At 38.5% G+C, this 17,676-nt stretch overlaps 1 protein-coding gene across 11 annotated transcripts in view; it reads right to left on the bottom strand.

The window, feature by feature from the left end:
- Nucleotides 1-17,676, bottom strand: part of PDE8A (phosphodiesterase 8A) — a 155,266-nt gene that overhangs the window by 37,332 nt on the left and 100,258 nt on the right. For all 11 annotated transcript variants that reach the window (XM_051796609.1, XM_051796598.1, XM_051796608.1 and 8 more), the window contains exons 2-7: nucleotides 8,617-8,673; nucleotides 6,019-6,209; nucleotides 4,781-4,837; nucleotides 3,325-3,382; nucleotides 1,787-1,875; nucleotides 1,472-1,550 (exon numbers count right to left, since the gene is read on the bottom strand). In XM_051796609.1, coding sequence (XP_051652569.1) covers nucleotides 1,472-1,550; nucleotides 1,787-1,875; nucleotides 3,325-3,382; nucleotides 4,781-4,837; nucleotides 6,019-6,209; nucleotides 8,617-8,673 — 531 coding nt within the window. The remainder of the gene's footprint in view (nucleotides 1-1,471; nucleotides 1,551-1,786; nucleotides 1,876-3,324; nucleotides 3,383-4,780; nucleotides 4,838-6,018; nucleotides 6,210-8,616; nucleotides 8,674-17,676) is intronic.

Here is a 17,676-nt window from a genome sequence, read left to right as displayed (position 1 = left end):
GAAATAAATGTCAGCATGTACTACTCCTGAGAGAGATGCCCACATTTTTTAATTTGTGAAGCAAAACAGGAATGTCCGTGCCAGAATAGTTCTGTGGAGTGTGTGCCTGTGAGTAAAGAGAGGGAAATTTTGGAAACAGCTGAGTATTACACATTAACAGAGTTTAGAAAGACAGCATAAATTCCTGAAAAATAGGTTCTGTCAGTTCTCAAACATATAAACCTCAAACCTACCTCTGTGTTCCTAAAAATCACAGATTTGACAGTGGGATACCATAGGAATATTAACCTTATCTACTAGCAAATTCATTGTCTCATTCTATGTAAGGGCCAACCATCACTATTTCCCTGTCCTGGCAAGTCCAGCCAAGCAAACTGGAAGAAGTGGAATTTAATAAAGCACTTTCTCTCTGGAGTGAACGTTGCATTTCACTGCAGTTTTGTGGCCCTTGCCCAATAAAACCGAAGATTGTTACCAACAGCCCACACCTTCATGACCCTCTCGCTTGCTGAGTTACAGGCACAGCTCCTGTCAAAACAGCATCTGAATGTCTCACAACTTACAGTGTTTTACTATGAGAGAAATGCCCTCTGCTTCTAAAGGTTCCCCCCTAAAGGTTCCTTCCAAAAGGTTCCCCTCCATGTGCGAAAGCCCTGCCCGCTGGAGCTCCAGGACTCCTGCACATGTTGGTTCTCTCATACTCTGGGACTGTCAGCAGAGGGACAAAATTGGGTCTGAAAAAAACATATTTAAAACAACTTCAGGATGTGCTCTGTTATTTTTTTAAAAGGGATGAAGAAGGCACATCCTGAATTGAAATTGCCAGTGTCAAGATTTGGGTCAAGAAGGTACAATTTATATGCATGTTATAATTCCCAGAGGCTTAGACTCAAGCTCTTTGCTGATAATAAAATCACTCTTCACTGCTTCATAGCTGGGGATGGAACTAACTCCTTTATAAAGATGATGGTTTTCAGAACTGTAAACCTAAGCACAATTTCTTTTCCCTATTTTAAAGACATTTCTAAGAGAGGATTACATTCAAAAACAGTTGGCCCAAGAATTCTGAGACATCAAACAGTATCAGGTTTGAGGAAAAAAAAAAGTGTACAATTATTTAAATAGAATATCCATTAGATTTTCAAGAGTATCAAATTAACATACAATATTTTTGGAAAAGAATGCTTACAAGCCAGTGGCTGCATTCATTCTTGATACAAAAGAATCAATCAAAAAATAAAAACAAGAGAGTAAATCCTTATTCATTCAGAAACAACAATCACCCTTAAAATTGACTTGATTTATGCAAGATACTTTAAATGGAGAAAATTCTACTCTACAGCTAAACTCACTTCAATCTTTTAGAACCATTAAGTTAGATTAGATTCTTGTGCTGTAAGAAAGAGTAAGTGTAATCATGGATGAAATAAAATACTGAGCAATTTTCTGTATTTTTATAACTGGAACAAACCTGTATTACATGGTCTTCACTTGTGATCTCAATGGCTTCTTGACTTTTCTCTAATGCTGTAAATAATGAATTACACGCCCTGGAAACAAACAAAAAAAAACAAAGCATCTCATAAAATTTTATCCTCTTAAGTCTTCTCATATATGACAATAAAGTATGACAACTCCATACTGGATAACGTTGTACTTCAACAATTAATGTATTTTCTTCAGCTAACTGCCATTCTATAATTAACTATCATACATAAAATAAATACTCTATTAAGATGTGGCTGAATTGAAATTTTTTTGTTGATAACATTTTTGGTAAAATTACCTTAGTTTGAACTGTGCCTGTACCTGTCCAAATTCCAGCTGAATCAACTCATTGTAACAGGCCATTCTACTGGAATTTTCTATATATCTCTGCAAATAAAAGGTTAGAAATATTTAATTAATACACATTTCCAAATTCAAGGGTATGAAGCTCTGTTTTCTTTTGCTTGATAAAGAATCAAAAAAAGGAGTAGACAGGCCAAAAATGAACATGCTGTGACACAAGCAACACGAGAAAACTATTTTTTGGGAATAGGAAAACTTTTTAGGTTACTGCATTTTGAAAAGGTGACTGATCCTCATGGTAATGAGGTTCAACCAATCTGTTTATTCTCTGTGTTTGTTAGGAGGATCAATGTATTTTTTAAAAATCTACTTTTAGCTCTCATGTTACTTATTTAAAATAAAGTGAAAAAAATTGTTGTCTCTCAAGGCATCGAAATCTGAGATTATTTTGAATTTCAAATTGCTAATACTCCAAATTTTCTACATAGAAGAAAGCAAAATTTCCAGTCAAACACACCTACCATTGGATACAATTATTGATTTTGGGGCTTGTATAGCAATGACCTCAGTATCTTTCATGTTATTTTAACACTTCTCATATTTACCAGGTATGAGCCTGAATGTTAAATCTTTGTTCATGCTAAACCAGCACAGAAGTGGATAGTTTGCAGGGAGGATCGATTATCAAAGGTAAGCCACCACATTAAGGTGCTAAACAAAATTTTCTGTGCTTTGCCATTAGCCCCATCTCCAAGGCTCTGATCCATAAATAATTCATAACCTGTGTTAAATTACTTATGTGCCCCCTGAAATGACTCTTTTCATTTAAATACCATTATCTTCAGGTTCTAGCATTTCCTGGACTGGGACCTTACTAGAAATAAGCAGAGGGGTGCAAATGGAATGTGATGGGACAGCAAAAAATCTGGTGAGCATGGAACCAAATATTCTGAATCACACTGTAAATCAGGCCCATTTTCGTTCCATTGTCAGCTGAATGCAATAAGGAATCCACTTAACTGATGCACTAATAAGTATCTTTTTAACTTAGTTGCCAAGGAACAGATTCAATGCCATACTTTTCAAGTGCCTCCAAACAATAGATAATAGCATGACAGTGTCTGAAGCCTGTTTACAGATGTGAATTGGCATTTGATAGAAGAGATTTCCCTCAGCACATTGTGCTGTTCATTGCAAGCTGCTCTCTGGCTCTGCCACAGTCACCAGTCAATTTTGTCCATGTCAACTTTTCAAGCAGAGCATCATATATTTCATCTGAAATAAAGGCATAAAGCAGTAAAAAGTCTCAGCACCACTTCTTACGTTCCTGAGAATGGCCACCTAGTCAGTATTATTCTAATTCTACTGGTGTACAGTGGTCAGAATTGGGACCTACAGGAATGAGCAGTACTAACAGGATCTACAGGTTGGATCACTGACACAAAAAGGGACTGAGCCAAACTTCTGGATAGTTTCTTGCATGAAAATTTTGAAATATCAGAGCAACCCAGTACAATATTGCAACATACATACCCTTGTGAAGCCAGCAGAGATCAGGGGCAATATTGATGACTCCTCACGGTCAGTATGCCTTTGAAAAAAGAATAATAAAGCCAGAGATTATTTTTGTAATCAACTGAGGCCAAATTTCACAATCCATTGACATACTAGTACCCCAGATGTCACACATACTGCTAGATCTTTACAGGATCTAGGAATAAAATATATTTTTTGTGGTTTTTAATAAGCTTTCATCTTTGGCATGGAGAAGTCAAAATGTTATTTTCCTTTATGCACGTAAGGTGCTACTTACACCACAAAAAACCTTGTGCTTCAAGGAAAACAATTAATGACCTAGGTTGTTGGACTATTCCTACTTTTTTTGGTACTGGATTCTTTATTGTTTATGCTGTCCTTAGTCAGAGATGCACTTGAAAGTCAATACAGCCAAAGTTTTAAGAAATTCCCTGTCTGAGTGTACCACATCCTAGATGGGCAACTCAAGAAGCCCAAATGAGGACAGATTTGCTAGTGTTGCCTACCCAGTGCCTTCCAGTGGGTCACTTTGGGAGGACATATTCCTAAATGAACTACCTAAATAATTTTGAAAAACTTGGCTGTACTAACTGTTAAAAGACACTCAACATATGTGACTGTATGGCTGGAATCTGGAAGAAAGGCAGCTATGTTAAGTTTCTGTAAATGAGCAGATTGAAGTTTTTATTTACACTTGAAGTTTCGGGTCTTGAAATGTTTAGTTATGGTCTTTTGTTTGCTAGAGATGGGGGTATATTTTTAATGGGGAATTTCAACACCTCATAATTAGTTTTCAGAATTTATGTTTTCTGAGAAATGGCTATTCCCAAAATTGTACTTTGAGGAAATTGTCTCCCAGTTATTTCATTTCAGACTAAATATATTGATTTTTTTACATTATTTTATGATACATAAGTAATGTTTTCAGAGGAGGCGGATGGAAAAAGCATATGCAGTGCTTTACTGAGATGTCATAATATAGTTTGTCTCGCTTTTAGAACTTCTGTGGTCAGATGATACTTTGTACTGATCAAATTGTACTGATCAAATTGTTCTGTATCTTTTTTCACAACTTAGAAGGTCTCCTGTTTGTGCTGAGATTAATCATATTAAAAGGCAGATCAAGAAAGGTTCAAAATACAGATCTGTGAGACATTCTGTACAGGATGCTGCAGAAGTTGTTTGAAACATACTCTGAAAGCTTGCAATGATCAGGAGAGTGGAAAAAAACCCAAAACCAAAACACAAAGTGAGACCTCCTTAGTGAAAGCAGAAATGAAAAAAAATTCCTGCCTTAATCCTGTGGTCGAGGATGGTGAAAACTTTGTGTGGTATATAGTTATTACTAACCCAGTAAGAAGTTCTCATTCAAGTTTTTAATGTAGTATTTACTTTTAAAATGATAAGATTTACACTTCTGATCACACTTGAAAGTAAAGATATGAGTATTTACCTTTGTACTACACAAATAATGACTGTATTTTCTGAGGCTTTCGTTGTTCTGATAGACCTTTAAATAAAAAGCAAATAATTTAAATTTTTTTAAGTTCACATTTCAGAAATCATGACTTTACAGACTGTTCACACAGTACTTTTCTTAAAATGTCTCTTTTAACTCATTTAACAACAAAACAAAAATCAAATCTCGAGCCTGCTACTAAGAAAGGAGAATAAATTCAGCCATATCTGAGACTCCACGAACATAAGATTATTCTAAAACTCAAATGTTATCAGTGGGGGAACAGCAAAAATTCTCCACTCTGAAATGGCTTATAATGGACTTGTTTGAAGGACTTGGCCTCACTCATTTCAGGTGCATTTTCCTTTATTCTGGGACAGAATGGTAAACATGGGAGAAGAGGAACAGTGCTGATACCTAGAGTTTGCCTGACAAAGATCTTATCTAGTTCCTTCAGTTTAGCAAGAAGAGCCTTTGTCCCAGTGCCCTGGCCCCACCACACTCACCCAGGGTACATACCCTGACCCTGCCACCCCACCCCACAGCCTGTTATTCAGTCTAGACACATTCCCAAGGGGTATTTCACTGGAAAGAAGTCACTGAAGCAAGGCACCACTGCCTGTCAAGTCTCTGTGGAGAGACTCAGAAAGGCAAATCTTTTTCTCCTTTTTTCATACTTCACAGCAGCTTCTAAAAGTATTTTTGGAATCAGATTGCAACTTTGCTCTTCATAACATATTTTCAAATGTTGTAGGTATGGAAACACACACACTAAATGTTGCCTGTTTGCATCTGGGGTTGCTCAACAGCAAGTAACATTGCAAAAAAATCAGAACATTCATGAAGTGAATGTATTAATTGAATTGCTTGGTGATATATGCTATCTTTGCAGTTGATTTAGTGTGCAAACAAGGAACCAGGGATTTGGGAATAAAAAAAAACTAACAGAAGAAAACCAAACAAAAAACCCAACAGTTCACTATGGCCAGAAAATTTGTATGCTGTGGCTCCAAGCCAGATCGAGCTTCAGACACCCTAGCACACAACCAAAAATGCTGCTGCTATCAGATGTAAAGCACTGAGGTAATACTATTTGATGCTGTCAGTGCACACCTGTCCAGAAAAGTATATCAATGATCAATAGTTTATAAAAAGGTCATATAAAAGCAAAAAAACTTTGATAATGTGTTAACTATATTACTAAGCATTAATTGCACTGAAATGGTGCTTACCTGCATAACGCTTCTGCATCAAAGTGTCTGGAATGCCTATGGTCAATAATGATAATGTCATGGTGTTTATCTAGAAAGCTTTCTAGTGCAGACTGAGGTGTCCTGGCAATGTTACATCGAAATCCAGCTTTCTCACATGCCCAACGGAACCCATTACTCTGGTCGTCTTCCTCAGCAAACACTAAAAGTACCTGCGTTAAAGACAAACAGTGAAGAATTACAAACAATTCTTACATATACAGTATACAGAGTCTGTAACTTTTGCCTATTCTTAACATGTTTTTTAAAGCCACTTCCAAGGTTTAATCCTTAATTGGTTTTCAACAGAATTGCTTTCTACAGAGCACTGCTTTTTTATAATTGTCTGTATACAGAGGTGTTTCAAGTGGATAAAACAGTTTGCCAGAACCACGTATATCCACACGGGGAGAACAAGTTTGGAAAGTCTCTCTCTTGTCATTATCTACAAAGAGAGCTTAGGCAGCCAGCAGAGACTGGGTGCCTGTGTTTCAGACAGTGTACATGAACTAACAGCAAGTCCACTTCACTGAAACTGTCTCACATGCAACCATTTTCTTGGGGTTTATTTGTCTTGGATCATATTCTAGAAAAGGGAAAAAAAGGCCATGTTTCATCTTGTGTGAATCAGTACTCAGTGGTGCTTCCATAGCACGATGAAAAATGTGCTTTCCTTTTTATCTCATCCTAGTTCCCCAAAGTACTGGATGCTGCCCACTCTGTGGGGTTTCTGGAAATTACAGACAGGCTGGTCTAAATGAACTCAAGCCAGACTGAAATCATAAGTAGTACCTCTATATATGGAGTATGTCCCTGTGTGACTTCTACACAAAGCTTGCCATGGGATTTATATCACAGAAGGAGATTACCATAGTTGAAATCCAGAACTGGAAGTCAGATCTGTGAGCCAGTATTTGTTCTGTCCTAACTTGCTGTGTAATTACCAATAACTAATCTCTCTGAGCCTTTTTAAAATCAATACAATACCTATATACTAAAAGTATGATAAAGCCCAATTCTTTAGAAATGTATTCCAAATTCTAGGATTTAAAACAGTAGAGAAGATAAAGTCTGCTAAGGAGGACTCTTACTGATACGATTGTGCTTTGCATGAGGATAATGTTTTGCAGACAAAAACTTCTTTTGCCTAAAAGAATACAATATGGCAGACTAAAGTCTGTGGTGTGTTGTTTTGGGGGATCACTCAGTACATGCAGCCTTTCAGGAAAGATGGACAAATAAACCAGCATTTGGTCTATTGTCCCAAGACACCAATCTTTCAGTAACTTAATCAAGCCACACTTAAATATATGCTTCAGTCAGACAATAATATGGAGCACACGTAACTCACACCATATCCTACTGCTGTTTATCTTCTGGATGATTTTAGGAACTCCAGTGCTAGTTATACTTTGGACCAGGTTGGTGAAGTGTCTACCAGTAAATCTTAACATTTCCATGTACTGCATATTTTTGTAAGACTAAAGGACTTTGTACTCGCTGAGTTCAGGTTCCTTTTATAGCAACCTGCAAAACTGTTCGCTATATTTAGTGAAGTTAATTTACAACACTCCTTAAGAGGGGAAGAAAGGTTTTCAGCAATAGCACAAAAAGTCAGCAGATCTGAGCTGTATGATTGACTCTGGCACAAATGAGATGTTGCTCAACTTCTCCTTCCCTCACACCTGCCAGCTATATCACCAGGATAAACCAGCAGCACTTCAGAGTGGCCTATGACTGGGCAAAAGTGATAAAAGCATTAATAACAATACAGGAGGCAGAAATATTCAAGAAATGTTTCTTATTTACACTGGGGGAACAGCTGGATGAGGATGTTCTAAAATCTGATGCTGAATAACATTACTGTCTGTTTTGAAAATAGCTCAGGAAGATGTTGAACTGCAATTCTCGAAGACATTTTCACATTATTAGGTTCAGATGGCATTAACTGAGGAGTTTTCTAATTACTGACTGAAGAATATCTTGGATGATTAATGGTTCAGTATGCCTTGGGATATGGGAGAATTTTCAAAGGAAGTCCAAAGGAGTCATGTATCTGCAAACCTCATACCCACCCCAGACAAATAAGGGGACAACTGACATAAGACCTTTATTAATAAAGAGACAAAGGAGGATTAATTAATGCCAGTCAGCAATGAACAGCAAAAAAACAAGCTCACTTCATATCTTTTGTAATAATGTTGCAAGTTTTGTTGATGCTAGCAATAGTTCTGGTATAATAGACCTTGACAGGCTTAGTATCAGTTTGATGAGATTTTGATTAAGAATTGACTACCAGTAAAATACAAAATGAGGCACTCACTAAATTGATTACAAGATAACTGATAGCAAAGAATATATAGCTCTATTTTTATGAGCTGACTGATGGTTGGAGAAAACAGGCAGGGTTTTTAGGCTATCACATAGCATGTCAAGATAAAAATCTGTTATGTGAACATTATCACTTGATAAAAATGCTCTGTGAAGATCTCTGTACCCTGAAAAATTCCAGTCATAAATTTTAAGCTAACATCTGTGATGTTTTAGAAATCAAGACTTCAATTTGAACTGCTGTGTTACCTGAAGTTGATCTTGATGAAGTCTCATAGGGCCAAACTGCACATCTGTTACTGGTGCCTAAAAGAAATAAGAAGGGATCTTATTAATACATTACACTTAAGAAGAAAGAAAAATTATCTCTGTTAGAGAAGACATTTCTTATCTACTACTGTCTCAGGGATATATTGATACCATAATGATGCTGCTGCTTCATGAGAGTCTTACTCTGGTTTTGTAAATTTATATGCTAAGCTGCATTAACAGAAATCAACAAGCTAGTGCTTAATTATTTTTTAATTATTGTTATTTTAAACATAAAGTAATGGATTAGTCACGAAAGTCTGATAGACATTGTTATTTTTCTGTGTCCTCTGTATCAGTCCAACTGTTCTGCAAAACATGGAAATGTTTAAAAATTCCATCTTTTAAAGTCCAAAAAAGCATTAAATCTCCAGGAGGAAGGCAAAAATATGTAATTCTGCCCTTAGAATTTCACAGGGAACAGGTGCCCAAGGGTGCTAAAAAACCACAGTAATTTCATTTCTCCAACAGCATTTTCTACATTTTCTCCTTCCCACCCAGCGCCTCCAGAGATGGTTCCAGAACTCAGATATTTGTACTTGACAAAGCAATGCAGCTTTGCTTTGAAAAACCCTGCAAAAACACTGTCATATGTCATGCTTTCTACATGTCAGGGATTCTCACATTAGGTTCTGATCAACACAGGCAAAGAGTTTAGCATGAACTGAGCTGGGATCTTTCCCCCTCATGTGTCCCTTCATGGAAAGGAGGGCAATGACAAGAAGTGCTGTTTATCACAGCTGCTTCTCTTTTATATCATTAATCATTAGTTCAAGCTTGAATGACTCTTCAAGTGGTATAGGACAGACTTTCTAAAGTAGTTAAACACATAAATACAGAGGGAGACTGTAATAGGATTACACGGGGTTGGTTCTTTGGGGATTCCCACAAGGCAAATATCAGCACTTTCAACGTGCTTAAATATTTTTCACCTCTTGTCCCAGAAATGAAAACTAAAAAGCAGGAATAGCAATGTTCCCAATTCAAAATAGGAAACAGAGACCAATCAATGGTCCTTGGAGTCATGTAAACTCTTCAAAAGTAACTGGACAAAGAAAGCAGAAGAAAACAATTTTTGGCAATGCAGTAAACGGAAGACATCTCTGGATTCAAATGTGCAAAGAAAAGAGCTGTTGAGCACAAAGGTGGCATTTTTACATTGTTCTTTTTCAATATTAAAACCACACTTGAAGATCAGATTTATTGCTTTACAGCCTGGAATTTTTCCATTAAGTAATTTTAAACAATCATCAGCACATCCCACAGAAAAACCTTTTAGAATTGCACGCTCCATTCTTTCTATGACCTTACTGCTCCACTGCTCAGCCCTCAGAGTTTCTCATATGTGATTTTACTTATTTATCAACTTGGAAGTCATCACTGCAACATTAAATAAGCAAGAAACATGAGTCAAGGAAAAATGGCAACCTAGTGCCTGCAAAAAAAAGCCAGGAACCAGTGTTTGTCTGTCTTGTTTAAGAGGGCCTTTAAGAGCTGATGTTAAAATGACATGGTGGGGTTTCAGATTTACTCAGTCATTCTGGTCAGATTGGGTTAGTTTAAACACTCTCCAGTCTTTTTTCTAATTTTGAGACTAAAAATTTCTCTTCAGTTGGAAAACTCGAGCTGCTTTATTCTCCCTTGTGGCCCATCATCCAATTACTCAAAATCCACACTAGAAAACAGCAAATACTTTTGCTGATAATGCACACAGCAGGAGGGAATCCATCTCTTTCCACCAGGGTTATTGGTTTTATAGCACTGACAGTAGTAACTACTTGTCTGAATCAGTAAATCAGCAGAGATGCCTGAAGGACATGGAGGGAGAACATGTAAGACATGCCTTTTTACAGTCACTTCTCTGTCCATAACTGTACTTCAAATCAAATCCTGACACATTTTTTTGTACACTCCAATTGCCAGCATAAACCAGCAAGTGTTTCCAGTGTCACTGAATGATGGGCCTGAGATGAACTTCACTGGCATCTGAGGGGATGCAAAACCCCATCTACCAGGCTAGTGTACACTTGGACTATCAGTCCCAGTCCAAGGGGAATTTTAACAGATGAGATAAAGCCAGTATTGTCAGTTACTGTTTCTCAGATGCTTTTAAAAAGTTTGTGAATGAATAGTCATCAAAGTATTTAAAGGACTGAGCCTGAAAATCACTTTTCTGCCAGAAATCTGTGGCTATTGCAGCACTGAAAGTACCTGTCTATACACCATTTAAGCTTAAATCACAAGAACTGCCCAAATGAGATAAATTGTCTTGTTACACATTAACTTGCTGTCCTGAGTAAAACAAAAACCCCTTCTGCATATCAGCTGGAAAATTCTGGTGAACTCCAGTTAATTCTTAATCCTGTTGAAATCTGTTCAAATAATTTGATTAATCATTTCAACTTTTTGTGTGCTGCTGGTAGCACTGAGAAGTAACATGGTGATTAAGTATTGTGTCAAAAATCAAGGCTTCAGCAAGGATTAGCAGAAACTCTCAACTATTGGTGAACTATATGAGCTTCAAAAATACCTCTAATGCTGCAAGCTTATAACAAAACCAAACCAGCCAAAGCTCACATATATAGTAACTGCACAAAAACATCTTTATTCAGTCACACCTTTTTCTATTTCTTCCTTGAAATTTCTTTCCTAGTTGAAAAACAAAAGCCTGAGTACATTTCCACATTGGCAGACACGACTTACACATGTGACAGCCTTCTAGGCAGGCACAGATTGGTAGGAAAGGGTATGAGAAGACAGAGGTAGAACTAGTTATAGATTCCTGGAATTGACTGTGATAGGGCTGGGTCTGTTGCCAAAGAGCTGCTGACGCAAACCTAAGTGTACAGCATATGTGACTGTGGCTACTTCAAATGCTTACACACAGCAATTGCAGCCCTTTTACATACTCTGACCCGCTGAACTACTGCTGGTAGCACTTATTTTCCCTCAAATTTGCCTGTCTGGTTTGAACACTGTAGTTTCTGTCCTGTGGAACAACTCCTGGCCCCAGCACAAAGCAAGATCCACCCCAAGGCAATGGCATCAGCCACATGTGATTGACAGCTGTCAGCGGGGAGGTCATCCACTGACTGCTGAGAGCAGCTCAAGACTCCCCAGAAATTATCTGTGTTGTAGCAGCCAAGTTGCAAACATTGAAATTTTTGATAGAAACAGTTCATGTTTCCAATGTCCTGAGAAAAGTGAATGTTTGGTAAATAAAAACAAGTGAAATAAGCTTTAAAAACACAGACCCAAACAACTGTGACTTATCTGATTAAAGTACAACAAACTCAGTGTTGACCTGATATAACCTGGTAAAGTACTTCTTGCTATGAGTCATTTTTCGTATTTTACCAGAACAGAGTCTACAGGAATGGTTTTTTTTTATTCTTCCTACAGCTAGAAAAACTTTAAATGAATTTGCTCAATGAATAAATGCAGAAAGAAATAAAGGGTGGATATAAAGACAGCTTGATTCACATGCTCCCTGCGGTGATAAACTGCTTGTCTGGCATGTGGGACACATCAAAGCAGCCCACAGGTCTTCTATTTGCTAGAGGTCTCATATCTTGGTTTTCTCCAAAATGTCTCTTACCATGACCAACTGGAGAGGAGAGCAAACCTCCTAAAATTTTGGGCAGAGTCAGCCCCCAAAAAATCCTCTGGCTATTAACTTCCATGCAATACTCCTGCTATGGAGGGGCAAACACATTCCATCTGGAGGCAGACCTTCTTAAGACACTTCTTTTTGTGGGATGTTTTAAAGCACACACAGCCCAGGGTAACCCTCTGCTGCAGCATCACCCACTCAGGAGAAGGGCTGGCAGGGAGCTGCTGGTATCCTGAGGAATACTGTCTGAAATCCACAACTGTTCCATCGCTTCCCTTCTGCCACAGATGGCGCTGCACAGATGACGGGAGTGACTCTTCCTCTGGGCGTGGAATCACCGTGCACAGCCCTGGTCTCCTGCTGGTATCCCTCCCTAAAGTGCAGCTATGAGCACTTCTGCTCCTGCTGCTCTTCTCACCTTTCCCAGGTCAGCACTTGCAGGTGGAAATGAACAGCTTATTTCTCCTGCAACTGACTTGAACAAAGAGGTGACATAAACTTTTGCTGAATGGATTGCAGATGGAAACTGCTGCTGTGGGGTCAATATGAGCATTCAGCTCTCAGCAGAGAATTTCTGTCAGCAGGGTAACACTAAGTAACTGCCTCTTCAAATGAAGACTTCAACCTCACTATAATATATGGCACAGATAACTACAATGATTAGACATATTGAATTCATTGCTGGTCTTACTGGACTACAGTTCACAAAATTCATCATTTTACAGATCAATATTTTAAGGCATCACCAAAAATTCTTATCTAATTCTAAAATACATACTTAAATTTTCTACATATACTAGGTATGTGATACAGATCTGCCTGAGTTGACTCATCAATAAGATTTGACATGAATAAGATATGCTGGGAGCCACAGAACTGTTAGCATAAACTGAATACTGATAATTCTAAGAAAAACAGAGAGATTCGTTTTACAAAGGAAAAAATATGCTTTCTCTTAACTTGCCATTTTAAGCACAGATTTATCACCCCAGAAAATGAAAGCCCAAATTAACTCATAGATTTATACCATACCTTAAACTTTAATTGATTCAGGTTCTATTGCCTGAAGAAATTTGAATTTTGCATGATAATACACTTTCTTGGAAACCTTAGCTAAATCCTTCTGGATGCTGAAAGCTGGGAAATAACCCACCCCCTATAAACTGGTATGACAAGGTCCAGGATCTTGTCCACTCAGGTCATATCAGGGCGGTGCTCTGTCTCAACAGAGAAGGGCTTTGTGACTTGGTGTGGCTCTCATTTCTGGGTAATTAAAGTCTTCATATTCAGGATCAGGTTTTCAAAATTCACATTTTAATTTACTTACAGTAACCTTTATCACTTTCTGAAATATATGAATACTAATCCAATCTATGGTCATTTACCTATTTTTTTCTCTAAGGAAATCAATCTAAGTAGATCATTTAAGAGTTAGCTGCCTATATTCCATGTACTTTCTGCGAGACACTGAACATCACTGTTCACGTCTTCCTTGCAAACTTTGCTAGCACTCTGCTATTACAAACTCAGCTTTGGTACAAGTAACCTAAAATGCTGTCTGAGCAGATCTTCCAAGCGGGCACAACTGTTTAGAACATAAAATGAATTATATAGTCAACAGATTGAATTCTGACCTGGTTAGCAACAGTGAAATTCAGAGTAATTCCACCAAATACAAAGAATACATCCTGGATTTACTTCGGTGTAAACAAACTGGGAGTCTGGCTCTATGCAGCTCCTTCTTTTGTTCTTTGGAGGCCACAACAATTTGAATAAAGAATAAGAGAGAATAAAGAGTCCAAGGTTTCTGCCTTTGCTTAACAGATTCAAGGACAAAGGTAAGCCTGGCTTTCAAAGACCGTATGCTGTATGGAGTCAGTTTATTCTTTGCCACAATATAAAGATATGAGTTTGGAAAAGCAATTAAAATTTACCAAAACCTCAACCTAGATGAAACCTGTTAATTCCAGCCCTTGATATTTTTTTCTATTCCTGTTTCATAAAAGATGTAGACAAATGTCACAGACTCTGAATTCACATAATGTAGCATTTTGACTCAGTGCTTTGATAAAATCTAGCATTTAGATTAGTCTAAATCAGGTTCCCACTGATGCATTGCTCTCAACAAAACAATACAGATTTAGATCTATATTACAAGATACAGAACACCTGAGGTTTTATTCTGGTATCATTTTCCCTTTATCTATTTTCTCTTTCAGATTAATTCCTGGAAGAATTACTTACAGTGCTGCCATATAACGATACAGCAGACAGTAAGTGATGGGGTAACATACCCTCTGTTTTTTTAATCTGTCTCTTAAGTTTTAGTACCTGCTGTGAACCAGTTTTACATAAATGAGAGCAAAACTCTGGCCTCTGATTCACATCATTAACAACACACAACTTGGACACCTTGAAGTTTTTGTGAGAACAGAAGTTTTATCGAGTGTAACGAGTCATCAGAGCTCTCACACCAATCAGGCTGCCAGCCCTTCAGCCACACGACCCACTCTCCTATTGCCCATGTCCTGACAACACCTCTACCACTCCCAAAATCCAGCCCCACTTCCACTGCTCAGCCTTGAGGCAAGTTTTGTGTTAGTCCAGGTCCTGAGGAAGCCACCAAGGAGATCTACAGAGATCTACAGCCTGGTGGGACAGGGACTGCTTCACTGGAGTGGCAGCACAGAGGGCTGAACACCAGGGCTAACCCAGCTCCATCAGGACTCTCCTGGGCATGGGGAGGACCCTGCTGATTTTTGGCTTACCACACATGCCAACCACTATTATATATGTTTGTTTGTTTGTTTGTTTGTTTGTATTCTGGGCCTGGTTCCCCATTGCATTTCCTCAGTGCCATTGCACTGCAGTAAGTGAAGCCAAGTTAGAACAGAACTGCAGCAACGCTGTTGGGAAATTGCACTCGCTGCCTTCTCACACACTTTAGACACAACCAAGAACTGCTTTGTACAGTTTATAAATTCTCCCCTTATTCTTTACAGGAAACTTTGGTTATCAAGCTGCAAGCACGGCGCATGCAAAAGTAAATCATTCTGTTCCGTTGGAAATAATTAACGATGTTGGCCCAAAGTGACTTGTATTATTATCTGCAGTGCCGTAAGGCCTCGGTGGCCTCTGGCCCAGACGAGTGTCCCACTGTGGTCACACTGTACAGTGACAGTAGAAAAAGTCCAGTCAGCAGTCCCTGCCACTAGTAAAGGTCAGAACTTTTACACAGAACATCCTGATAATTTGGGGGACTTTCCTGGCTGCTGATAGGGTACTGAAGTGATAAAATAAATGTCATTATCTCTTAGCATTGCTATGGAACTATTACACAGATCTGCAAACTTGAAAAGGGAGGAAATGGTTGCTGGTTCCATTTTTAAATTCAGAGGAACTGAGGCACTGCGGGAGAAAGACAGTCCCAGCACCCCAGGCACCGGTAATATCAGGACCACTGGATAATGGGTGGTACCTGGAAAACCCTCACTTATTTCTGAAATTCAAAATGATGTTGCTGATAATTCAAACACAAGTTATATCACATCTTGGTAACCACAGCATTATTGTAGGTTTCTAAGGTAAGCAGACACAACTCCAGCAAAGCAACTCTCCAAATCCCACAGTGTACTTCCACAAGAGTCCTCACTCTCAGTGAACCACACACCCAAAAGGGACAGAATGTATCACAGACAAGTCAGAAGAAGAAAGCCATTTACTTGTTAATCCACACTGACTTTTTCTGTCCAATGAGAACAAAGTTGAATGGAAACCAGTCCTCATATCAAAAGCCATTCAAGTCCAGCAGGTTATATTTCCTGCAGCATCTTCCTAATTCAGAGATCCCTTTTAGACCTGTATGTTATGCACAAGTACATAGCACTTGAAATTTCTATTCCTCTGTTTAGAGGAGAAAAAATGTGAATTATACACTCCACAACAACTCTGGAAATGTGAATAACCTTAATACTGATCTGTGCCTCATGGTCATCATTTTACCAAATGTTATTATGACCAGCTAGCACAGAATTTAAAATGCCCTAAGTCTTCACAATCTTAAGATTTTAGATGGCTCACTGGGGTCTTCATTAAGGTCCTCACTTTCTGACTGAAAGTTTTTGCAAGAACTTCTCCATTCAGGCCAAATATTCACAGAACTTTGGAGGCTGAGAGGTCTCCCCATGTGGAATCCCTGGGTTGCTCACTATAGTCAAATATTTCTGTGTGGTGAGGGCATGCTGTGAAGCATCTGTAGTTATATCCTGCACTAAGAGAAAAACAGTGGCTTAAATGATCTGGCTTGTACTTTAGAAGAATTTTTTAAACCCTATAATAATGGTTTTCTATACATAGATTGCAGCAATGGATGTCTTTATCAACACAAAAAAAAAAGTACTATGAACATTTTCAGCTGTTCAAACAGGAATAGAATGTGCAACATGCAGAAACTGAATTGTTTCAGATAAAAAAAGAGTTCATCTTTAAGGCACTAGCACCTAATTCAAGGGTCAGATGGAACACCCTGCACTTCAGAGCAAACGTCCCCCGAAGTCAGGCATCCTTGGTATTTTGGGGTTACGTGCAAATAAGGGCTGTGATTGCCTCTGCGTACCATGGTACCTCATGGGCAGCTGAACAGCACATCTGTGTGGATGTTACCACTCTGAGTTTAAGCAGCTCTTCCCTTGTACTACTCCAGCAAATCTGAAACTGCTCTACTTCCCCCTTGGCAATCAGGACCAGCCACATTCTACCTCACAAAATCCTTTAATGGCAGCCACATAAAAACAATGTGCCTAGCAATTCCCAGAAGGCTGAGAGACCTACTTCCTTTCCACTTTTCCCCCCAGTTGACACAAGTCTGGTTACTCCACTGGCTAGGAGAGCTCTGGGGACCAACTCGCTCCTCATATGCCAGCATTGATATAAAAGTTTCAGTGTGCTGTCCTCTCTCATCTGCTGGCAGAAATAACTTTTACCCAGATACCAAGGCTAGCCAAGTCAGAGAAGAAATTGGTCTTTAAGTCTTGCAAGTCATCAGCCAAGATGCATTTAAAATCAGAGCATTAAATATCTTGGGGTTTGCATAACTCCAAACAAATAAATACAGCCTTTGCCTTTACCAACATCTTTGTCTAACGGAAAAGGAACTTCTCACTCGCCTGCTGCCACCTCAGGTGTATTAATTTTGCAGGCAGGCTGTGGCTGACTTTCCATCCCCCCAACTTGAGCAGACGCTTTAGTACAAATACTACATTCTTCTGGCCTTGAGGGAAATTCTTCCTGCCTGCATTTTAACAGTTGAGCTGCATGGCACTCTGGGAGACTTATATATGGCACAGTAGTTCTATTGTTTAATATTATTAAAACTGCTTGCTCTCTTG

The sequence above is a fragment of the Manacus candei genome, unplaced genomic scaffold (assembly GCF_025592945.1).
Source record: "Manacus candei isolate 608988 ecotype Guabito, Panama unplaced genomic scaffold, ASM2559294v1 h1tg000046l, whole genome shotgun sequence".
NCBI classification, from domain to species: Eukaryota; Metazoa; Chordata; class Aves; order Passeriformes; family Pipridae; genus Manacus; species Manacus candei.
The sequence above is the reverse complement of the archived record's forward strand: the minus strand, read 5'-3'. Positions and strand labels throughout refer to the sequence as shown.